Source organism: Colossoma macropomum, unplaced genomic scaffold (assembly GCF_904425465.1).
Source record: "Colossoma macropomum unplaced genomic scaffold, Colossoma_macropomum, whole genome shotgun sequence".
Lineage (NCBI taxonomy): Eukaryota > Metazoa > Chordata > Actinopteri > Characiformes > Serrasalmidae > Colossoma > Colossoma macropomum.
Window position 1 is genome coordinate 36707148 of NW_023494795.1, and position 26424 is coordinate 36733571.

Here is a 26424-nt window from a genome sequence, read left to right on the forward strand (position 1 = left end):
AGTCTTCACTTGTGTAGTTTCTATGCAGTTGTGTTATATATGGCATGCATTCACAAAAAAGAAAACCAAATATTTTCACCAAATAAAACATTTATTTTTTTCTCAAATAAATCTTTTTAGTGTTTCACAACGTTAACCAGGATTTAGTCAGTAGACTTTTTCTGTGTGTTCTATAGATGTTGAATACAAAAGAGTTTGGACCAGAGCTGCACATGCTTAGGTAGTTGTATGTCTAGTTATGAACTGACAATGCATAAAATGAAATGTGCAGTGCACTGCATCTTTCAAACAAAAAACTAGTGTTCTGTATTCCTTCCTTCAAATAGATACCATGACATCGGACAAACTGGCTCTTTCTGAATCCTCCATGATTATGTATCCTTTTGGTATTGAGCAAGCTAAAATGTAGTGTTTGCAGTTAAATGTCTGGCTACTTTTCTTATAGAAATAGAATATCTGAGTATACAAATTCAGAATATCATGATTTCCTGACTAACTAACTCACATACAAAACCATTCATTCACACAAACACACAAACACAAGACAAAATAATATCTTAATACTTTTCAATACTTTCACACTGCAACATTGACATCTTTGGGAACTTTTCATATAAAGGCAGCTATATAAAGCCCAGCTCTGGTAAAAGGCACATATTACTCTTCAGGTTAACCTGGCACGCTTGCATGTGCAGGGTTAAATGGTGGGGTACATACGATACCCATTCATATCATATTCACCAGTAGATGTAGTTCATTAGTCTTTTGCCTGGATTTGCCTCTAAGGTCCTTTCTGTAATGTCCAGTGAGCTGCAGCAGCTGCTACATGGGGCTGTGTCCGATCCAACGTTCATCAAGGTTAGCTGCAAAAGTGCAAGCAGAGGAAGAGTTGTCAGGTTCATGCTTTAATCCAGGGGACACCAATCTTTTCCACAAGGGCCGGTCCACACAAGCAGAAGAACACTTGAGTCCACTTGTTTAATAAATTGGTCTGTCTTCAAACAACTGATCAGTTATATGAGGTGAGCTACTGCTTGGTTGCCATGAAAACCTGCAGCCACACTGGCCCTTTGTGGACAAGATTAGGCCCTGCTTTAAGGTCCTAAAGCAGACTGTAGTATATTGTACAACAGAGGTCTTCAAATCCAGACCCTGAATCTGGTTTCTGGTCCTGGATTCTGTAATCACTGGTAGTGACAGTGGCAACAGGTGGCCAATCAGTTACATCAACAAATCAGTTTACAACCAGTTTACAGATTACAAAAGCCAGGACCGGAGACTGAATTCCAAGGTGCAGCCTTGAAGACCTCGGCTGTACATTATGAATCCAAACAGTGCATCAGAGCAGTTTATAAGAGCCACACGTGAAATGCAGTCCACACACTGGCTTCATGCATTACAAACGAAAAAACATGGGTTTCCCAGTATCTAGTCACAATAAAACACATAGCATTAAAGCAAATATTTAGCCAAATACCAAATTTACATAAATTCCCCAAATATAATTAGCCATCGAGATTTGTTTGGTGTCTGAAGTAGAGGGGGACGATATGGAAAAATGTAACATCTTACTTAAGGTTTTCACAATAGATGGTAAATCATATATATATTTAAAAAAATAATTAAAAAAAAAAAAAATAATATATATATATATATATATATATATATATATATATATATATATATATATATATATACACACATACTGCACTAAACGGGTCTAATTATGCTCTCCTTGTAATCATACTGTTTGGAAGTTTTTAGGTACAATATCAGTAAAGTATATTGTGGCAATCATGATAATGATAAATATCATCATATTGCTCAGCCCTAGTCTGAAGTTTGTTGTTTTAGTTTAGTGTTACATAGTGTTCTCTAAAAATGGACATAGCCAAAACAGTAGTATCAGCCTGAACTTTGTACTTTTGTCCATTTTTACAGATAACAGTGTCATATGGTGTAAGAAACAGTGTTATTATCATTACTATCATTAATGTAAGCTATTACTAAAACAAAAAAGTAGCAATGAAAAAAATCTCCCCGTTAAGTGTACTGAAAATAAAAACAACAGTCTTCAAAAAGTCATTCAAAACAATAATGTGCACTCAAACAGAAGTAAACTCATAGCTAACTTAAGAAGTAAACTTCAGACACCAGACTTATCTTGGCTGATCCACCACATTTGGGGAAACCTGTGTTTGGTCAGAACATCAATTTAATATGTTGCCGTAGGAGCCATACTTACCTTACTCATCATCAGTAATCCAAAATTGTAGATGAATCTACTGTATTTCACATGCATTCCCAATAATGTTCAACAATCACACATCAAAGGTAATGCAGTTTAACTTGTTTGGATGTAATTTTTGCCAGTGTTACTCATTCAAATCCACCACAAAAAATCCTTTAGCACTGACACACCACACTTTAAGCTGCTACAGATGCCAACACATTGTTAATGTGTCACTCTGGTTACCCTAGAGCCTCCCACATCCTTAGAAGTCAAACACATCGTCATCATCATCATCATCATCCTCATCATGAAGAGCCCAACCCCAGTCGTTCAGGTCAAACTCTATCACACTGCAACAGGAGAGGGGTCACCCTGGTTATGTATAGGCTCCTTCCATTGCCTTCCAGTCATGTGCTGTGATTAAAAACTCTTCACATTTTCCTTCATCTTCCTTATTTGGTACAATGTTTTTGCCCGTAAGTCTTTGTCAAAGGTATAAGGGACATTTGTTTTGCTGTGTGACATGAAAAGACTCACCAAGCAGGTCATTTTACTCTCAATAAAAGCTCAAAGAATTGGAGAACTGTATTTACTGACTCAAGGAGAAGAGTTTATTAGCACTGGCTAATAAAGGTCAGACTGAACAAGCTGCTGCTGAACGGCTAGTTAAGGTTGGAGTTTGCATGGAATAAATGCTGATGTTATTCTGTGATGTTAGTGAATGACATTCTTGCATCTTCATCTTCCACAAAACAAGACAAACAGTGAAGCTGCAGAGCCAGGTGAGGTTTTTAGCGCAAAACAGGCCAGCAGATAAGCAGGCTGGTCTGCGCAGCATACTTACTGTCCACACACACACACAGTTGCAGGGTGAAGGAGCAAGGTCAGGGTGAAGAAGTCAGTGTAGAATGATTCGGAGCATGGGGCCAGGGCTATAAGAGGTTAGCAGCGCAAAGAGAGCGATTCACCAATAAATAAACACCCAATAAGGAGAATTCAAATTTGACTTACATAGTACGCAGTATTGGAATTGGAAACCTATGACTGGAGGTCATCTTTCGGCAATTGGATTTCAAGGCAAAAGACTGATTTGACTGTATAATCAAACATCCCATTCCAATCTATCTTTTTCCTGCACCCCATGATGAGTGGCCTTTCTGTGAAGTGTGAACGGTCTATAACACCTAACATGATCTTAACATGACAGAAACATGGGAATAAATAAAAATGTAAATAATCTTTATTACTGGGAGGATTAAATGCTTTGTAATCGATCTGGACTTGCAGTGAGAGAAATGCTTTAGTAAGACAATTCTATTTATAGCCTACATGCTAATGGTCATATTATTTCAACTTTGTAATTTTGATCAAAACTGTCAGGCACAGGCATAAAACCATAAAAAACATACCATTAAATAGTAGTGTATAATGCTGAAATCTGCTAATTTACTTATTTATTTGCTTTATTTTTAGATAATGCTCCTCGTATGGTATGTTGGCACCAAGCTAGTGGGGTTAGCGCCGCATTATGATGGATTTTGATGTAAGCTCTGGTTTAAATAAAGACGTGTTAAGTTCATAACAGGCATGTATATAACATTCATTACTTTGTATGCCTCAGTTTTTAAGTAAGTCTTTCTACAAAGGCTTGACCTCAAAGTTGTCTTTTATTATTGGACAGTTAGCCAGTTAGCTTTCTGCTCAGCCTACTCTAATGAGGGCAGAATATATCCATTTACAGAGAATATAAAGTGTAAACTAGCAGCAACCAGTGATGTTCAACTGGCATTTCTTTATCTGGTCGGGTTTTATGAGCACGAATTTCAATAATAATAACTGAGCTTTTTCAAGCAGTTATTATAAAGCGATGTTCATATGTACTTTGAAGCTGCCCTTACTTGAGAGGTTTATGCTCAAGGTTTTCACTTTGCTGTAGTGATAACTGCAAACTGCATGATCTCCCAGAAATGCTTGAGATATTAATGAGTCATAAAACAATAACTTAACAAGTAAGCACATTTTCCATTACTTAATTACGTGACCTAATTAACAACACTTTTGTTCCCCAACCAAAAATTTCAGCCATAATGTCGGAATATAGCGGTCTAATGAAAAATGAGATGGATATATCACTGTCACAGTTTCCCTACCCAGACTCTGCCCTTCTGTCTTGGAGGCTGTTCACACTTTGCATTAACATGTGTTTCATGTTCTAATGATATCTAGATACACAAATCTGAATTCCACAAGAGAAATGCAAATAAAACAGAAAGCAGTGACTTATAAATCCACTTTGACCTGTGTTTAAATTTAAACTGTTCAAAGACAAGATAGACCTTTCATTGCTTTTTGTAAATATACGCTCATTCTGAAATCAATGCCTGCAAAGTATGACAAAAAATTATGGACAGTGGCAATTTAAGACCAGGAATGTTATAAAATGTTCAAACATCTTAAACAGGTGTTTAATCATGTTTGGGAATAAAGGAGCATCCAGTCATTTACTGATCCTTTAAAAGCAAGGATGGGTTGAGACTAACCAAGCTGCTGACTTCTCTGATTGGAAATGGTCTGATGCACAATATACACACTTACTGTGGTCTGATGAGTCAACATATCGGATTGTTTATGAAAATAATGAATAAAGAAGAAAAGCACCATCCAGATTGTTTCCAGCATAAAGTTCAAAAGCCAGGGTCTGTCATGGTATGAAGAGGCAATAGCAACATATGCTGCCTTCTAAACAGCATCTTTTGCAGGAACATCCATGCTTATTTCAGCATGACAACGCCAAGCCACATTCTGAACGTTACAACAGCATGGTTGTGTAATTAAGAGTGTGGGTGCTAGAATGGCCCGTCTGCAGTCCAGAGCTGTCTCCCATTGAAAATGTGTGGGGCATTATGAAGCACAAAACACAACAAAGAAGGTCCCTTACGTTTGCACAGCTGAAGATGTATAATGGAGGAATGAGAAAAATTCTGATTTCAAAAATGGATCAATCAAAAAGAAAAGGTGATGCAATACAGTGGTACACATGCTCCTGTCCACACTTCTTTAAAAAGTGCTGCAGGCATCAATTTTGGAATTCCCCAAAAAAAAAAAGAATCTACTAATCACTGTTTTATTAGCATTTCATATACTGTCCAAACTGTTGTGAAATTGAGGTTTGTACTTTGGCTGAGTTCCTTTTACACTTTTCACCAAAGTGTGATCCTGCATAAGACTTACATCAACATGTACGTTGTTTTTGTTTTACTTCTAGTGACCTACTGTTAACATGGTTTCACACCTCTTATTACCAGTACATAATCTGCTATTAAATAAAGGAAAAACATTTTAATCCATTTAATCAGCTCTGAATGTGGTTTATGTGATCTGATCGTAATCCAGTCCAAATGTTAGACTTGTTTACATCTGCACAACATAAATGCTGTAACTGCTATCAAAAAATTTGGGCTTGGGTGTGTGGGCTATCTGTATTTCTGACCAATTCTATAGTATCAGTCCTGTATGAAAGTAGTGTTTAGCAAGTAAATTAAATTACTAATTAAAACTTCTGATGAAAGCCTGTGCTATGCTAGGCTACAGTAAACCCTAAATCTGTGGTAGCACTGATTAAAAATGCCACTGCTAACAACTGCACTCTACAGCTATTAAATCCATTATGAAACATGCCAGTCTACTATTTAACAGCAGACCACTCAACAATGCTACAATAATGTGAACTGTTATATTTGTGTTAGCCATTCCAACAATTTAGAGTCTAGAGAAAAAAATGATTCACTGGAGGGTAAAGGCTATATACTGCCTTAATAATACACTTTATATATTTATAATAAACTTTCTGTATTTATTTAAAATAAGGTGGGGATGATTTAGTACAGGGCTGCCAAATCAGGATGTCATAAGCTAATCAGCTTATCAGAAACGGGGACACTCACAGACCTGTAGGGTTATTCTCACAAACAACAAATTGATCATGTCAGCTTAACATGCATGTAGTACAAAGAAAGTATGATATGAGTTATGACTTTAAAAGGCAGCTGATTCGTTCTCTAACTGTAATTATAATTTCCATGATTGTAAACTGCTATTTGTCTAATGGTTATCTGGGGTCAATGGAATGGAATTAAGTAAGATAAAAGCATGGCTATGAGAAAACGCATATACAGCACAGACAACACAGTTTAGATAGGCACATTAGAATAAGATTTAGATAAAGCGATTAGAAGGCCGGGTATTAGAAATTATGAAACTAAATTATCCAGAGGTTCTCCAAATTAATGCTTTAAACTGCCTACACATGAAAGGAGAACTGTACTGTATTGTATTGCACTGTATTTCAGCTGTATGTGTTTGAACTTTTTAAGAGCCTCTAACTTTCTCCTTTATTGATAAACCATTCATTATCAATATTATATAATTTGTACATGAAATCACCTGACTGGAGGTCATGTCTCTGGTCACTCACCTGGTCTTGGCAGAAGGCGGAGGGCCTCTGTTTGACACCCTGATAGCTCCTCTAGGAGCGAGTTTTGGGGAGTTGCGGGGGGATAAGTGGGGTGAGGGCAGCGGCGGTGACCCAACCGGGGTCTCCTGAGGTGGTGTGTTGGTCAGGGCTGGGACTGGGGCAGAGGATTTGCGGGGGATTCGCTTGAGCAGGCGACTGACCCATTTCTGCTGCTCCGCCGTAGAGCTAGCCAGCAACAGCAGCTCTTTAGCCGTGGACATGTCGTAGTTCACTGCACGAGACACACAGCGAGAGTTACACACAGCACAGGAGACACAAACTCACAAATACACATGCATCTACACACAAACACTACATTTTGTACATAAATGATTACATCCAGGCATAAGCTGACTGCAGTCAGCATTCCTAAGCCCAGTTTGTGCTAATCCAAGAAAACGAGACAGTTTTAAGATGTTTTAAGAGGCAGTTAAATCACTGTGAACTAGTTTTAGAACTTTCTAGTTTCAGCTGGATGCTTTTAGAATGTTACTTACATAATTTCTTTGCTTGACCAATCAACATTCATCAAGAGTTAACATGAGCCTGGTGAAATGTTGTGTATTTGTGTGTTTATGCTGCATGTACTATCAAGAGCTTAACCTATCAATGAAAGTCTGAGGATGTTAATTCAAGAAGACCTTAGAGAAGCAAAATGTTACTTACTATGAACAAAGAGGACCTTGACTGTATTGACTGTGAAGTTTTGGGAACTACTGATCTAATCCATAGTCAGACTAATAAGAGGGACTGTTTGAAAACATAGGAACCAAATATCTTGAGCTAGTTTGGACAAAATTTTGTCAGGCCTGGGCTGGTTTGGGACAGAAAGTTAAAAATTTCAGTCCTAATTAAGGCTCTACTGAGAAAACTTTGGAGAAAACATTCTTTAAAACTGCTGTCAACAACATTCTAAACTGCATAAGTGTGAAACAGGACATACTGAGTTTGAAAAATATGGCCCATATTTTTAAACTAGTTTCCTATTGATGGTCTAATAACACCAATCTCAAATGCACACTTTAATGCTAGTAAACTTGCTGTGGGCAACTGATTACACATACTTAGATTAAATATATATGGGTGGATAGGCCAGAGTGTTTGTATCTCTGTTGGTTTTGAACATGTATAACACCAAGAAGAATCCTGAAATATAGGCTAAATTGTTTTCTTTTAAGAGATATAATGGAAAACATCTACAAATGGAGTTAGAAAACAATTTGAGTGATGAATGAACAGCCTAGGTAAAAACAGAGAATGTTAAAGCACTGTAAATCACAATGCACAGGTACTGTGACCTCCTAACCTTTGCAGGGCGCAAGAACTTCCTCTTTGCGATCCAGGTGGTCTTTGTGGCATTTCACACGGCAGCGACGGCACTCCAGGGCCGGTGGGGGCTTGAAGACATTCCAGAGTGGCCGGGGGCACACCTCACAGCTAGAGGGGAAATGATAGAGCGTCGGCACAAACTCATGACCTTTGTGGGAGATGCATGCTGACCTCTCGGCCGCAGAAAGCTCCATGGCAACCTCCTGATCCTTCTTACTCTCACCCTCGTTGTCGTAGAGGATCTAAAGAAAAGAGAGAAGCAGAAAGAGATCAAGAAATAGGAAGAGAGAGAATGACTATGATGTATTTTAAGTTTACGCCTGGTCAAATAACATGTTTTGTATGTGCCATAACTTTTGCACAGGCAACATTTTATATTATACATTTTGCTCCACTATGTTAAATTTAAGAGTAATTGTGTATCAAAATGTGCAGAAGTATGTTCTTTGTAGAGGATGTGTAAACGTATTTTCACTTCAATTAACAAAACATGTCATTTGACCTGGGGCACCCAAACTTTGGCATACAACTGTAGATCATTATAATACTATTCGCTGTTGTTGATACAAAACCTTGTATCTCCAAAATGGTAACTTTACAGGAGAAGGAAAAACACACTTTACTTTTAATGTAAGTCAATGGAACCAGAATTCTTTCCTAGTAATTTTGGGCCGTTTCTTTAGGTCCATTCATCTTGAAATTTACACACAATGTAAAGGGCAGCAGGCATTTTCAAAGTATGTCAAAAACTGAAAAACGACAAAAATGGAAATACAAGGTTTTGTTCTGACAGCAGCATATTGTCATATTTGATTTATGGAGCTTTTGATGCTTTGGGCACACCTAGCTTTTCAAGAGGATGTTACTAAATGGGCATGCTTTCTTTATTTGTTTACATTAACATAAGATTTTAAACAGAAATGTGTTTAGATCTTGATTTTTTCTTCTCAGAAACTGAAACACTAATGTAAATACTGATGAGGTACTACTGTGGGAATAATGCAATATCCCACAAATTTCCTTGTTGTGATGTCAGCACTTAAATCTTCCAGTGGAACGTTACAGAACCAAACAAATGATATGCTTTTTAGTGATAGTTTGGGGCAGAAAACTATCAAATCAGTATTTAGGCAAAAGCTGCTTTTCAAACTATAGAAGAAACTAAATATACCCAAAGTGCTGGTGAATACATGTTTTTACAGGCATTCTTACTTACCTAAAAAATAACAGTGAAAATTAAACATAATATAAGGGTAGTTTTGATGGGCAGTGTTGTATAACTGATGGACAAAGACACTGCATGCTACCTGGAAAATGCGTGGGATCTCTCTGGCATCTGCACGGTAAACATCAGTTTGAGTGACAGGCCGAACATGGAACAGTTTACTGAAAGAAGAGAGGAAAACAGAGCAAATGTAATGCTATTTAATTCTCACTGCACAAAAAAAAATTCTAACCCAGCTTTGTCTCACTGCACCATTCAATGACTCACATTATTATAAAAAAGGAAATAAAAGAAGAGAATTTAAAGTGCACAAGAGCATTTAAAATTCACTTACTTGTACATAGAGGCCCTTAGTTGCTGCTATAACCTCAGTTTATAGTACTCAGTTTATTGAACAAAATGATGTTATAAACTCACTGGCCACTTTGTTATGTCCACCCACATTGTATCTACACTCATTATCCATTTTATCAGCTTTGCTTACCATATAGGTGCACTATAGGCAGTACTACAGTTAAAGATAGTAGTTCATATGGTGGATCATTCTCAGCACTGCAGTTACGCTGACGTGATGGTGAAGGCATCCTGAGGCCATAAACTGACCACTGATGAAGAAACAGAGGATGACTAACACAAACTGGAAAGCAACAGATGAGCTAGTCTTGGGTCAAACATCATCTCGTAGCGAGAACGTCTGGAGACAACCATAAGAAACTTTGGGCTAAATGTGGCTGGAAAAATAGACTTATTAGGGTGGGAAAAAACTCGGAAATTTGCAAAGAAGTGGGAGACTTGTGAAGGTGGAGCTCAAAGCAGGGGCAGAGAATTTGTAGTTAGGAAAATCTTACAGGTTTAGCAAACGCTAGAGGGCGCTCCTAAGCGAGTTCAAAATGAATGGCCTACTATGGAGCTTTTGTGCAGATTCATATTTAATGTAAATGCTTTTGAACTCAGTTATACGACTTTCTAATGGTGCCTTATGTACGTTTGTGATGCAATGAGTGCAAACCACTTCACTCAGTCAATGAGCTGATCAGCTTGCCAAACAATCAGCCCTTAATAGCAGTAATGCTGGCGCCCTACTGCCCAAAACATGTTTGTTGTAGTAAACAAAAAGATACAGGTAAGTTTTTTTCTTTTTTTAATTCAATACTTACTTCTACTTTCCAAAATTACAGGAATGTCCCACACAAATGGTTAGAAACAAGTTTAATTTTTCAATTTTAGCCATTTAGCTCCATTCACCCCTGTTCATTGAGGACTTGCTTGCGGGTGCCCTCTAGTGTTTTGCCATCATATTTTTGATCTAACGGTAGAAATAGGAACTGGCCAGGCTCCACTTAAACTGACTTTGGTAGGGGGCGATGGTGGACTCGTCAACATTGTCCGTTAAACAACAAGCCTGTGGCTAGCCTATTGATGTCATGTGCTTCCCCCCAAAACTCCAGTTGCGCATGCAGATTTGTGTTGCGTGTGCTGAGAACACATTATAAGTGGTACAAATAAAAAGTAGCTCTTGTGAGAGAATAACAGTTTTGTTAGCTAACAATAGCAATTTGCTAGCTACCTCACTGCGCTTATGTTGTCACTGTATTCCAGATGTTAAAAACATGGACTAGAAATATTTAGGTGGGTTTTTGAGGAGTTGGACCATTAACAGTATATACTGACCTAGTCATCAATTGTGTCACTTTCTGGTCAAATAATTGTAAATAATGTCAATTATTGTAATTTTTGTAGCAGTAGTAATACTACCACTACTACTTCTACTACAACTACTACTATTACTACTACTACTACTAGTAGTAATAATTGTTATTAATATTATCATTATCATTATTATCATACACTAACCCACTCTATGCTTTGTATTGTTGAGGAGCTTCTACTTCTAATATCACAGTGCAGTCTTTCGAGTCATCACAACATTTTCTGTACTGTCATAGATAAATATTCCTTCTGAAGCTACAAAGTGATGATCGAGCCTGTACATAAAATGACAGTCCAGTCTCTCTAGAAGAGGACAGGGCCATAAAGTAGTCTAAAACATCTTAGGTGCGCCTTTTTTTGGACTGAAGACAACCTGAAGTGAAGCAGAGCGCTTCTCTCAAATGGTCCTCTTGTGCCTGAGCAAACCGTGTAAGCAGCATGGAGTTTTTAAAATCCACTCATACCAGTACAAAACACACTAACATACCACTACCATTTCAGTGTCTAGGGTTAGACTAACCTACCACCCACATAGTACCTGCTCTGTGGTGGCCATGACCTTTGATTAACATGGTAAAGGGAGAATAACAATGCATGCAGAGAAACAGATGGACTACAGTCTGTAATTGTAGAACTGCAAAGTGCACCTATATAGTAAGTGGAACTGATGATGTGGACAATGAGTGCAGATACGAGATAGACATACCTAATATAGTGGCCAGCGAATGTATATTGTCACTGTCATAAGAAAACATTGCAGAGCAGCAGCAACATAGAGCCTTAAAGCGTTTGGCTTTATTGTTGTTTTTCTTTTTAATTGTCATATTATATTACTCTCATATTATACTATGTGCATTAGAGATGGCACGATACCACTTTACCCAAACCAATTCTCATACCAATACTGAAGTCTTGAGTATCAGACGATACAGATGGGATTCTACATTTCTTCTTTAAAACATACAATGTTTCAAAATGAGCTAATTCTATTTTAAGCACTTCACTTAAGATGAGCATCTAAAAGTAAGCTATTATGCTGAAACACTCTACTCTCATACAGAATCAAACACACAGCTAACAATGTCTCATCGCACAATGCTATTTCAGCCTGGATTTGTTACAGGACCGGATTGGATGAATTTTTCCCCCCTTGATCTCAAACCCAGCATTTTCTGCTGAAATTGACTCGATACTAATACCTGGAATCAGTTGATTTAGCAGATACTCATACCTGATTCCAGGTGTCAGTGTCAGGTCGAATTCAGCAGATACTGATATCAGATGGGTGCCACCTCTCACATGCATGTGTACACTCACTCTATGTCCAGTATCATGAATGGGTTGGACTGCTCTCTGTCTTCCTCTGAGTCATAGAACAGGATCTTCTTACTGCTCATCACCACATACTACAAAATAAAAACAAATACACCATATACATTACACATATTATTACGCAAAGTAAAAGTGTCAATAACTGTGTTTCACAGTTTGTTAAACTGGTATTTTACCTTCTTATCCCATCCAAATCTCTTTGTGTTCTTGCTTGGAACAGACAGCCAGCCCTCAAGACTAGAGTCTGTGGTACACAGGGAAGAAGGATGTGTTTACAAATCATAAAATTAACCAGAAAGTAACTTGAAAAAGCTGACTAACAACACTGAAAAGTTAGAACAGTTGTAGACTTTAACCTCATTGCTTATGCTGTGTAAATGTATTTTTTGTGGGTTATTTAAAGCTAAAGGTGGTAATTTCATTACTTGGTAGTGTAAACAGCAGCTGTTATGGTATCCCAGGCTGCTAAGGTGTTCTTAAGCCATTGCTATTTTATCCTTGGAGGTTGCTAAGGTGTCGCTAGGTTTTTGCTATGCTTTCTCAGGTAGTTGCTAAGGAGTTGCTAAGACATACTAGGTGTTTGCTAAAGTGTTGCTAGGCAGTTGCTATGCCTCCCCAGGTGGTTGCTATGGTATCGCTATGCGGCTGATATAGAGTCCCATCTGGTTGTTAAGGTGTTGCGAGGCTGTTGATGTCCCGGATGGTTACTAAGTGTTGTTAAGCAGTTTCTAAGGTATCACAACTGCATGCCAAGGTGTTGCTACGTTGTTATGGTATACCAGGTGGTTGCTAATGTGTTCTGTGAGGTTGCTATGGTCTCTCAGGTAGTTGAAAAGGTATTTTTAGACATAGGGTTTTGTTTAGACAGCTTTGTCACATTGTTTCCATTTGAACTGCAGCTACTTAATGAATGAACATTTTCAATTCAGCATCTTTCAGTAAGCCAAAAGAATCACATGCAAGGGCACAATTGGGCCTTTGGAATCATCCCACTTCCCCCCCCCAAAACACACCACCTCTGGGGGGGGGGTGCATTTACACACACTTATTCCACACTACGGCACAGCACACAGTATTAGCAACACTGCACACCAAATACACCAACAGAGCAAGTTTCAAGTGATCCAGGCTGTTGACAAACGCTGTCTGTCTTGTGAACAGTGTCCAGTGTTAGTGAGCGCATAGTCAGTCAGTCAAAAGTTTGGACTCACGCGATTAAATGTATGCTTTATGTAATCTTAAAAACATTTTAACCTAAAGACTTAAATCCTTGCTACTTCATTGATTGTTTTAAGATTCTTATAAGATTATTTCACTTATTTACGGTTATATATTACTCATATATTTTTCATTCATTTTTAAGTCATTTTGTCTAGTGAAAGTGTCTTAATGCGAATAATTTCAACTTGTTCAAGAAATAATGCAGATAAGCTTTTTCAATAATTAATGCAGATAATTTTGCTTTTTTTAAAGAAATAATGCTTGAAACAAGTCTGATTATCTGTCAGTGGAACAAGACACTTTCACTATATAAAATTACTTAAAACAAGTAGAAATAAATTACTTAATCTTATAAAATGCTTACATCAATCTCAAATAACATTTTGACTAGATTTAAAATAATTTCACTTGTCAAGGAATGATTTTTTGCAGTGACAAGGTGGGGGGGGGCTATTTTGAAGAATTTAAAATATACATTTTGATTCAATACTCTTCTGGTCATTGAATCATTCCACTTGTGTTATTTCATAGCACCCTGCTACTCAACATATATCCTTCTACTTTAAAATGTGGAAAACAAAGTAAAGGAATAGATGAGTCCAACGCTTTGACTGTACATGGAGGCATACACTAATGGTTGTGTATGTGTGTGTGTGCCTATCTCGGTCTCCATGCAGGGTCACCTGCAGCCTCGCAGTCAGCAGGCCGCTCGTAGGTAAGGGCCAGTCGAGGCCGCTGCACTTCCTCGTCCTCTTCCTCTTCCTCAGAGTCGGAGGGGAAGAGGGGGGTGATACGGCACGGCCGAGTGTCGATACTAACCGACTTGGAGCTTCGCTGGTATGTGAACGACATGGACTCCGAGGTTTGTGAATGTGTGATGCGTACTACAGTGCCACCATGGGGGGTGGGGTCGGGGGGGGGGAGTGGAGAGTGGAGAGTGACAGTTAAAAAGGAAAAGAATAAAAGACTTACATTAAAAGCAGTGATTCAGTGGACAGACATGTGCAAGAGAAAAATGATTATGAGTAAGATGAGAAATCTGGAATGAAAGAAAGAGGATAACTGAAGAAAAAGATAGATGAACATAAAAATAGAGGTAAAGAAGAAAAAAATGCAGGTGGGAATGGTGGGTTGCCGCATTTTTGTATACAGTCATATGCAAAAGTTTGAACACCCCCTGTTTTGTTGATTTTCTAAGGTAACACATCCTCTACAGGCAACAAACTTAAATATGGCATTTTCTGCTAATTTTAGTGCATAATTTTTATTTATTTGCTGAGTTTAAGATAAAATATACAACATAGAATGTGTCATATTCTTTGCAATATGATAAATTCAACAAAAGTGCAGAAGTGTGTTCTCTGTAGAGGATGTGTTAAATTATTTTCATAGCTTTTGCACACAACTGTATATGTGTGTGTTTTTTTGGTGCCGCAGTCTAATGTATGCATGAGATGCAGCAGTGGTACCTGGGTAAAGCTCATTGTCCAGCTCGTTGCCTGTACTGCTGATGCTGGTGGTGTCCAGAGAGTGGATGCTGAGAGAGGTCAGCTGACTGCGCAGACGCTCTATATCACTGTCCTTGCTGTCCAGAGCCATCTGCAGTTCTAAACGCACCTGAGAGTCCTCCATTATCGACTACACAAGAGACAAAAATGGACATACACAGCCAGAAAGCAGTCGGGATTAGTAGGAATTCATTGGAATTGAAATTAGAAGATTCTAAAAGAACTCATTTGATGTAAATAAAAAACATTATTTATATATATATTAATATAAAGATAGTGTTGTTGCAGATAACATCATATGCAAAAGTTCTGGTGTCCCTGGTCACGTTTTAATGCAGAATTGCTGTTTATATGCTGAATTTAAAATATTGAGGAAAAAAAAAAAACATGGCCTGTGCAAAAGTTACAACACATTTTAGATTATATTTTTTCCAATATGTTAAACTCAGCAACTAATTAGAAATTGTGCACTAAAATTTGCCAACAAATGCCAATAAAATTTTTTCCTTTTGGAGGATGTATTTTCAATTAGAAAATGATATGGCAGGGTGTTCAAATGTTTGCATATGACTGTACAAGCATAAAATGACTGTAACATGATGTTAATATTCTATTAGTTTCAAACCATTTGTAGACGCAGTAAAAAAGACATTTCAAAAAAACAGAACTCCATAGATTCCATAATAATTGCACATAAATAAAGCTGTATTGCATCAATAACCAACCTACGATAAAATTAATACGCCTCTTTTTTAAAAAGCAGTGACCAAATCTCACTGATCAAATAGCTATTTATAGTAATTTTGTGACAAATAAATAGATAATTAAAGTTTTTGCTGTGTTTTCATGATGTAAAAAATTTAAGAAATTCTTATTGTCCTCAACTTGCTTTCAATTGTGAAACTGTTGGTTTAAGTTTTGCAGTTTACAACATTTCAGTCTACAGTGTATATTGAATAAGGTTATTACTGAATAACAGTTATTAATATGAAGTGATTATAAAATATTGAATGGTTGTGTAAGGTGTTTTGGTTGTATTTAAGTCGTGCTTAGGTTGTATTCTGCTTGTATCAGAGGTGGCATGCTCACTCACAGCCTGCATCTCGTTGATCTCTTTCTGGTATTTGATGATGGTGCTGTTGAGTTTCTCTTTCTCGGAGCGCAGCTCCAGCTGCAACTTCCTGTTTTCCTTCTCCCTCCTGCGCAGCTCGATGTCGTCGCCACGGCGGCCACTGGGCGCCGATTCCTTCTTGTTCATGATCTCAGCCAGCTTATTAACGGCCTAAAAACAGGAAAAAAACATTACACACCTAAAACCAACAATCCACAGCTGTAATACGACTGGAAAGAAAGCACAACCATTTTAAGTTCCGAAAGTAAACTTACACGTCCCAGGGAACACAGTGTAAAACGTAAAAAATGTTTATATAATACTGAAATTGAGTGGTATATTAAACCAGTGAAGACTGAAAAAAACAAGACAGAAATAATTAAATATACTATAAATAAATAATGAAACTTTGGGCCCACCGGTGGACCCTGGACATTCAAGGGTTAACCTACATGGACAGAAAAGAAGGTTCTCTGGGGCTTTAAATCCATTGTGTCAAAGGGTGTTAAACAAAGAAATACCTGCTATTTTATGTGTTTACATACAAAACAACACCCACCTGGATCTTCAGTGTTCTCTCTGACTGAAGCTGCTTCTCAAAGGACATCCTTATAAGGCTCAGCTGCTTCTCGTCTTCTTTAGTCTTTAGCAACTCTGCATTCAACAAACAAACACTAAACATCAGTCTAATTTTCATCTACACTCACTCAACATACAGTACCAGTAGATTGGTCACTGCTTTAGACCTGTCTATTTATTAAAAATGTTTTCTTGTGTTCTTAGTTTCAGGAACTTATATGTGAGATTCTTTAAAATACTCCCTCCTTTCACTACTTAATGCAGCTTTATAGACTTTTGGTATTCTCTGTAGCAGCTTAATGAGGAGCTACCTGAGAAGCTTTTCCAATAGGCTTGAACTTCCACACATGCTGAACACTTGAACAGGGGACATTTTATTTCTTGGAAATTGTAAACTTCACCTTCTCAAATTGTCTTAGAATCGGTTCCAAGCTTTTAAGCAAAAACTTTTAGCTCAAAATGCCTTTAAGCTTATGAAAAATATACATTAAATCAGGTGTCTAAACTTCTGAATGGTACTGCACATGCAACCCAACAGCAGAATAAAAAAATTGTATAAAATGCTTGGTTTCCTACAAGAAAAGCAGAAAAGCTGCACTGTAACTTTTCGTAACACTAGAAATACTGATGTGAACCATCTTTCAGCTGCTCTGAAAACTGTCTGTGGCCCTGTCTGCCCCCTTCCCCCTTTAATGCTTTCACACTTGATGAGTCTGTTGAATCAAACAATCAAGTTTTACATAACATCTTCTATGAGCTATCCCCTGAGAAAATTCGTACCCTTTCCCTCACTTGCATGGTTCACTTCCCAGCTAAGGGTTTTAAAAGCAGAGGGCCGCAGGCTTGAACGCAAATGGAGGAAGACTTCCCTAGTCCTTCAATTGGCTTATAGAGAACATCAGCACAGTTATTCTCTGACAGGGAGAAGCAAGATCCAAATATTGTTCTGTGCTAATTGAGAGAAATAGATATACTACCAGACATTTATTTTCCACAATTAGCTTTTTACTCAGATGAACCCAAAATGGCTAATTCGATTGACGTCCATCATTGTTTTCTTGATTTATTTTAAACAAAGATAGATAACGTTTGGCGAAACATGACTAATGTTACTGAACACTTCTTTTTCTCCTTGGGACATTGTTCCTGTTACAGCCCATAATTCTTCATTTAGTGGTTTTGCTGCAGTTAATAAGTCTGTAGAGTCCAGAACTGTTTTTAAATTGGAGCCTTTTACCTCCACTCTAGATGCCCTATAAACTACATTACTGTAAGCTTGTTTAAAGCAATGTGCCCAGTCATTACCGATATCATTAACAGACTTTTTAAAATACCTTCTTGAAACCTCTGCTGAGGAAACATGATCTTTACCCCTGGTTTACTAAACTACAGGCCAATCTCCAACTTGCCTTTCTTAGCTAAAGGCTGTTGCCAGACAGCTACAGACTTATTTGCAGTTCAGCAGCTGACCTTCATATACACAGGCCATAGGGATTTCTGGCATTGTACTAGACTAGGTCAAGTCCTATATGACTGAGTGTAAGGAATATGTAAGCTTAGGTGGACATTCTTCACCTTTTAGTGCTCAGGTGTCCCCCTGGGATCTATATTAGGCCATATACTGTTTCTTATTTTTATGCTTCTTTTGGGCAATATTTGATAAATTATAATACGTTTTATATAGTTATACACAAATGCTTTTCTGTGGACCCTTTTAGTCATTTGACACTACTACTCCTTCTACTTGTAAACCAATCTTTTTAGCAGTTAATAAATATTGCAAGTCCTCCACTTAGGAGAATACAGAGTTCGGTATGGTCAGAATTGCACTGCACATACGTTAATGCTTACATATCACTCCAGCTTTAGAATTTTTGCATTGGCTTCCCATTAAACAGAGAACCCATTATAAAATTGTACTTTTGGTTTTTAAATGCATGCCCAAAAAAGATCAGTCAAAAAGGTTAGCTAACTAAAACAGAACATTAGGAGAAAACGGTGCACTTACGCTGCTGAAGCTCTTTGAGCTGATTATTGAGCTCCTCTTTCTCATTGGCCAGATTGGCTACATCCACAGTTAGCGTGCGGTTGGACTCCTCTAGCTGATCATACAAAGAGCACAGAAAACGAGAAAAAAAAAGTTGGGTCCTAAAACATTAGTTCCAGCTACACTCTACCTACATTCATCTATATGGTCGGTGTACATTTTATCATGTACACCGACCATATGTTTGTAACTAAGAGCACCTCTGTGGTCACAAACTGATCACTGATAAAAGGCTAGGGAACAGCTAACACAAACTGTCTATGGAAAAGAATGAACTATAACAGAGTGGACAATGACAACTCCAGTCCTGTAGGGCTTTAGTCCAGCACATTTTGGTGATTTTCATGCTCAACCCCACCTGATTCAGTTAAAGACCAGGTTTAGTAAGTAAGTTTGACCAGGAAAATTACCAAAATGTGCTGGACTCTGGCTTTTAAGGGCCTGAAGTGGACACCCCTGAGCTATAATCTCTGTACCCGTAGTGTACCAACATGTGTCTAATGTAATTGAGGGTGCAGAGTGTTTAAAAACCTCAGCATGATACACTCTTAGGTGCAGATATGTCAACCTGATGAGCTGATTTCTCTCTCTCTCTCTTTCTCTCTCTCTCTCTCTCTCTCTCTCACCGAGCTGATAGTATTGTCCTTGTCGCTGAGCTCCTGCCGGTGTCTTGCTATCATATCTTTGATCTCCAGCTCTTTCATGATTTTTTCCTTCTCCAGGTCTGAGTACTGCTCCTCAGCGATGGAGCGTGCCAGCTGCTCCGAATCCGCCTTTGTTAGACTCGCCTCCAGCTGAGCGGCCAGGGAGTCCCTAAACACACACACACACACACACACACACACACACACACACACAAATACACATATTTCAGTATGTGATCATGTGCTAGCAACTGACTGGACAACTTTTGTATCACTGCCCACTAGAGTATACTCGTTAATGCAGTGGTTCCCAACCCTGGTCCTATAGTACCCCTCTTCTACACATTTTACTCTGCACATTTTTCCCTCTCTAGCACACCTACTTCAACTCAGGAAGGGTAGTTATAAGCTGGATCAGGCACCCAACATGCACAGCAGAGGTACTTTAGGAGCACTAGTGGGAAACATTGCAATAATACATTGCAAACCTTTAAAATGTGACGTGTAATGAACAATGAGTGGCACTAGATGGCACTTTCAGTACATTTCTGATGACAAGTACCCAAAGCTGCAGCATACGCTCAATCACTTGCTCCAGCAGACACAGTTTAACTAAACAGCTAAAGACTACTTACAATGGTTGTAAGTTTAAACCGCAGTAAGCTGATAAAAATTTGGAGGGAGATACTTAAGTAGGCTTATTATTCACATAGTAACTCTAAGGATTGTCTGCAGCTATGAATCTAAAATATAGATTATGTAGTCTGGAACGGCTCGTAGTGAGTGAAAATTTGTGCTTCAGGGTTGCTGTACAGTTTAAAAAATCAAATTCAAATGGTTTTTAATATCTTAATGAAGGAAAAACAGTACTATTTCCACCACAAAATGTACTCACATGGTAATTATTAACACCTACTTGATTCCAACAGATTAAAAATCAAACCTTATATACCCTGGACATACCCATGATACACTTTTCGAGACTGCACAACAATTGCATTGTCTTTTCAGTGTGTTTGGCTTTTTTATAATTTCTGTCACCCTGTAGCCCTTCATCAGTGGTCACTTTCTGACCACAGGGCCACTAACAGCTGTATATGTTTGGTTGCTGAATTACCTTAGAATGTAATGCTACTTCTAACTGTAACAACCAACCGAAAAAAGACATTTTTAGATGACTTCACATTGTTAAAATAGATTTTAGAACTTATAAGATTTAAATGTCTGGTAAAACATCAGTTCTAGACAATTGTGCAATCCTGTGCCTTGTGTGTACTGGCACTGCCTAACCCTCTAGCCCTTCTGAGAGAACAGAACAAACTGATCCAGCTAATTAGGTCTATTAGTGGCATTTGTATATTAGAGCCAGATGTTTTAGATTTAGGCATGGCATTAAACTCCAGGGGGCTTCTATTCCAGAAAAAGGAAAACATTGAGAGAGCACTGGTCTGCTCACATACACACACATACACACCTCTCTTCCTGTAGATCCTCCAGTCTCTGCTGTGCGTCCTGGTACAGTTTCATTTTTTCATCACATTCCTCCTTCAGCTCACGAATCTGGGTCTTATACAGGTTCTGCAAGCACAAAAACATTTTACCCACCTGTGTGATATTTTACTAATTAGGATTTTCTTAGATTAACTTAAGCCCAAAGTCAAGCCTGTCCAAAAGGACAGGAGGTTAGGAAGATTTCCGACAGGGAAATCTTCACTTCAGGCTTAAATTTTCTATTACAGTACATAAAACAGTATTCAGAAAATGCTATAATACATTTAGAATACATACTGATGAGGCACATGAGAAAAACTGCTATTGTAATGTTTTATTCAATTTACACTGTTCCTTGCTGTTACTGCTTGGACATTTTCATCATGTAATAAGTTTCATGAAAAATTAACTTAAAAAGTTACCTTAACTCAAATAAAGTTACACAATCCTCAACATTATTTGGGCTCCCATTCACTGCTGTTCCCACAATTCCACTGTCATGAAATGCATGCATGAGTCCAGTACAACCCCAATGCCAAGCTTATCACTTGTGAGCATGTCCACTACTGAGGAGACTAATGAGCTCCATTATCCCTCAAAAGTGTTAAATAATGCTGAGATTAATAACTGGCTCATCACCTTATCAGTCTTCTCAGGCTTTAGAAGAGCTCAGTAACACTGAGATTAATAATTGATCATCCCATTATCAGTTTACGTAGGTTTTTTAGCAGGAACTAGCTGTTTTTGTGTTCTTCTTTATAGTTTGACTTTACACATCATGCTAATTTTAAAATAGTTAATAAATGAGTGCTGATGGTGTTTCTTTTAAAAATGGTATACTTTTTTTAATGTAAGTAAGTATTCACAAAGTTATCTTCTAAAATGAAAAAAGTATCTGTATTCTGAACGCTGCCTTTACAAAATGTAACTTGGACTGAATACAGATACTTAATTTCTGTATTCTGAACATATATTCTAAATACTTATTTATATATTCATATATTTTGTTACATCCCAACACTGGTCGGATATTACTTTGTGGAACACCCTTAACACACACACACACACACACACACACACAAAGGCCACAGAAATGTGACATACTGTGAAATACTGCTCCGCCTCCAGCTGGTCCTTTAACTCCTTTAGATGGAGTTCAGAATCTTCTCTCTCCCTGATTGGACATAAAAAAAAACTTACATCTTTACCTTTTTTTTTCAATTGGGCCTTTAAGCCCAATTACACCAGATTAGTTTTACCTGACGAGAGCCATGATTTAAACACAGTACAAACTTGCAATGTGTATTATTGTTCAGCTCAGACAATGGCTTTGTACCTGGGGGAACATAGAGCTCCCTCTGTAGTAGCAGTCATGTTCCAGTCCACCTCACATGAATGGAATAATAAAATCTGCTAATCGACTATGTGATGTATTGTTATTGTTATTGTTATTGAAAGTGGCATATCCATGAGAAGTTTGGGTATATCACAGAACCTCCTCTGGTAAAACTAATCCAGCTCAGATGCTGCTTTACACAACATAAGCGAACACATTAATCAAGAACAAGGTCCAGTACACACACATACACACCTGCGCAGCTCCTGGTTGTGTTTCTCCAGGCTGAGTTTGAGCTCCAGTAGGTGGTTCAGCTCTTGTTTGAGTTGTTTTTCTGAGGAGCGCAGTGTGCTGACCTCCTGTCTCTGAGCTTTCAGATCAGCCTGAGACAGATTCCTGCGTTGAGTCTCCTGCTCCACACGCACAGTCAGCACATCCACCTACAATCAAACACACAAGAGTTTGCTGAGTATATGTTACACTCTCTAATTCTAATGCAAATAAGGATGTAAATGATGAACATATTAACTGATAACTGACAAAAACTGTTTTAAATTTCCAATAACTATCCAAAACTATTTGAATAGATAATTTTATCATTCAAGTTGAGGAAAGTTTTTGAATTGAACGCTAAAGGGTAGGTAACTAATTCTGTTGGATATATTGATTCTGCTAAATCTTTAAAAAAGTTACAAATAATGGTACAAATTTTTGATAACAGGTGATAGAACAGCTACAATGTACCATATTGAAAACAAACATCGACAGACATTTTGTCCATGTTCTCTGAGAGGAAGTATGATGCCAGGCAGTGTGAGAAAATCACATGTGGGTGTGTAAAATTATAGAGAAGGAAATACAGCATTCTGACAGGAGATTCTCCATTGAAAGAAAAATATCATTCAAGTCATAACAACTCTCTCCCAGATGAAAACATCTTGCAACATCACCCGGTAGTCTGAAGTCTTGTTCAAACAAAACACTTCCACATCACGCACAGCAAAAATATGTAAATACACATGCATCGCTGCTACAGTATAGTATTTCTCTATGATGAGTTCTCTAGGAATAAACTAAACACAGCCAACATGTAGAGTGCAAAAAGACAAATGCAGGCTCCTGCTTCAGACAAACTTAACAAAAAAAGACAGACAGAGAGAGAGACAGACCTCCTCAGTGAGTTTGTTTTTGTGTGAGCGCAGCTCCTGCAGCTCATTCTGGGCCTGTTTGTAGTCGCAGTCTAAAACTGAGTGATGTTTCTCCATCTGCATCAGTTTACCCTCTAGCTGCTGCTTAGCCAGGCGCTCCTCTTGTAGCTTACGCTCCATGTCTGCACACACACACACAGGCATACACATGACATTTGTACACTGCTATTGTTGTAGCATATACATTTGTTTACTTAAACAGATTTCATAGATTTCTCTATGAGGAAAAAAAAATCTTTCATTGTAATTTAAGCAACTGAAAGATTTTATCTGAAATAATTTTGGACCTTTTATATTCATCCATGTGTCAGTTCCCAAACTCTTGATGGGCAGTGTAAATAAAGCCGCTTTGAAATACGAGGCAATGCTCGACGCTAAACCGAAGATGTTTATTTATTTCATTGAGAGGAAGCATCTTTACAGCATTTGGAGGCTTCTCACCTCTCAGCACTTCAGACTTGGCCTCCTCGATGGACTGGTTGAGTTTGCTGTGGTCAGCAAGACGAGCTTTAGTGGCTTTATGTTCCTCCTCTTCCTGCTCCAAACGCTGCTGGACAGATTTGAGCTTGAAGGAAAGGTCTATTTCCTGCTGACTCCTCACCTACAGACAGACAGGGGAGAGAAAGATAGGGAGAGAGAGAGAGAAAGAGAGAGAGAGAGCAGGGTTTCCATTCAAACAATTTGCAAACATTAAGTTGGTAAAACAAAAACAGTGTTTCCATCAACCTCAGTTATGCGCAAATTCCTGAAGATGCCGTGATATGCTTGTGACATATGGCACGACACAAGAGGTGCGCTCCATTTACCTATGCAGGACCTATTTTACAGAGCAGCAAGAGCAGAGAAACCTGTTTAAATGGAATGTTATCTGGACTTAAACCAGGTCTTAGGTATGTTATTGCATAGCATATCTATACTTAAAATAAAAATGTCACTACAATCTGTTGTAGCTGTTGTTACTGAGGACACTTGTGGTCACTTGTGGATACAGAAAGTACATCTCTATTTTATCACTCTTTGGCGCGATATCCCACGTGGCGTTTACTAAGACACGATGCAACTTGCGCTCACTGTGTGTAACGTATACAATGGTGGAACCTTTACTAGCTCTGCCCTTCTGACAGCTCTCTGTCAGCTGTACACTGTTGTAGCCCTAACAGTTTAGAGATGCTGGGTGGAGCGGAGCAGGCAGCGGCCCATTTAATGAGGGCTGAAGTTGCTGTCCCACTTTGCCCACCGGACCGCTGCAAACGCCAACACAGCAAACAGTTATGAGAGGATATAGAGCCATTCTTTCATTCCAGCTACATCAACACTTAATCGAAGCAACCAGAAAGAAATGTTTTAATGGTCTTTCAGTTTTAAACAATGAAAAAGTGTGTGTAAAGAAAAATTTTAGACCTGACAAGCTATGTTAGCTCTACTTAGCATGTTTTCGTCCAGAAAAGGTATGAAAAACACACATATACTGTTCACATACACACAATGCATCCTGATTCACTCACTGCACACACAGATACACAAACACAGATGGACGTACCTTCTCCAGGTCTGTCAGTTCTTCCTGTAGCTGTCTCTTCTCTCCCTCAGCCTTAGAAAGAGAACTTTTCATCTGCTTCAACTCATCCTCCAGACCCAGAGACACGAGCTGAGAGAGAGAGAGAGAGAGAGAGAGAGAGAGAGAGAGAAGAGAAAGTGAGTAAATCTAACCCACCAATGGCCTCAGAGGTGTGTAGGACACAGAGAAGACCAATGGGGGAATGTTCTCTCAGGTCTGACACATGACGTCAGCCACCTGCCTCTGGACTGTGGGCTGAAAATACCACTGAGCCAGTGTTTACTCTCCACAGGAGAAACTCCACCCAAACACAACAGCAGCACACAGTCTGGAGAGACAAGGGTCCAGTGTGTGTCTCAGAGAAGGAGGAGGCAATACACTCAGCACTAGAGCCAACCTTATACACACTCTGCTTTTACACACACCTATCAGGCCAGAGAGATTAGTGATCATTAGAGGAGTTTAAAAACTATTTCTAATAACATTCTAAGAACTCCAGGCAGGTATACACTCAGACGGTCAGTTTCTCAGAGAGGAATTAGCCAGAGTCCTGGACTGCAAAGCATTCTGAGGGGAATTCTCCATGGAAAGGAAAATGCATTTCAGGACTAGTCCAAAAGACCTCCCCCTGACTGTGACTGGTCTTGATCACTGTGTTGTTCATGCTGAGACCTCCCCCTGACTGTGATTGGTCCTAACCACTACACTGTTTATTCTGAGACCTCCCCCTGACTGTGATTGGTCCTAATAACTGTGTTGTTTGTTCTGAGAGCTCTCCCTGTGATTGGTCCTAACCATTTTGTTGTTCATGCTGAGACCTCCCCCTGACTGTGATTGGTCCTAATCACTGCATTGTTTGTTCTGAGACCTCCCCCTAACTGTGATTGGTAGAACGCATGGAGCATGCATCTAGCTGTGCCGAGATGTTCGTAGAATTCTTTTTAAGTGCACTTACGGCAGCCTGATTGCCGTTTAAAGTACACTGTCTGCTTTACATACATACTTCCTACCTTTATCTTCCACTTTTTCCCTCACACTTGCTTACTTCCCTCTTTCCTGCTCACTCCCTATCTCATTCCTTCGCTGCCTTCCTCTTGCTTTCCATTTCTCATTCCCTCACTTTCTTTGTCTTATTAATTATTTCCTTTCCTCCCTCGTTCTTTCCCACACTCACTCCCTCACTCGGTCATTGCCTCCTTCACTCAATCTCATTCACTCACTCCCTCACTCGGTCACTGCCTCCTTCACTCATTCTCAACTCCTTTACTTCCTCTTTCACTCACTGCCTGACTCACTCATTCCCTCACTCTCCTTGTCTTATTCACTCCTTCCTTCCCTTTCTCATTCTTGCCCTCTCTCACTCACTCAGTCATTATCTC

At 38.6% G+C, this 26424-nt stretch overlaps 1 protein-coding gene across 1 annotated transcript in view; it reads right to left on the reverse strand.

Moving 5' to 3' along the window:
• Nucleotides 1-95: 95 nt before the first annotated feature.
• rock2b (rho-associated, coiled-coil containing protein kinase 2b) overlaps nucleotides 96-26424 on the reverse strand; it is a 61796-nt gene continuing 35467 nt past the window's right edge. Inside the window, 18 exon segments of the mRNA XM_036582338.1 lie at nucleotides 96-863; nucleotides 6708-6978; nucleotides 8053-8317; nucleotides 9383-9461; nucleotides 12328-12416; nucleotides 12519-12586; nucleotides 15033-15201; nucleotides 16165-16353; nucleotides 16742-16836; nucleotides 18770-18863; nucleotides 19435-19621; nucleotides 20927-21030; nucleotides 22048-22117; nucleotides 22535-22719; nucleotides 23449-23609; nucleotides 23929-24088; nucleotides 25028-25123; nucleotides 25125-25135. Coding sequence (XP_036438231.1) covers nucleotides 860-863; nucleotides 6708-6978; nucleotides 8053-8317; nucleotides 9383-9461; nucleotides 12328-12416; nucleotides 12519-12586; nucleotides 15033-15201; nucleotides 16165-16353; nucleotides 16742-16836; nucleotides 18770-18863; nucleotides 19435-19621; nucleotides 20927-21030; nucleotides 22048-22117; nucleotides 22535-22719; nucleotides 23449-23609; nucleotides 23929-24088; nucleotides 25028-25123; nucleotides 25125-25135 — 2297 coding nt within the window. The 3' untranslated portion in view covers nucleotides 96-859.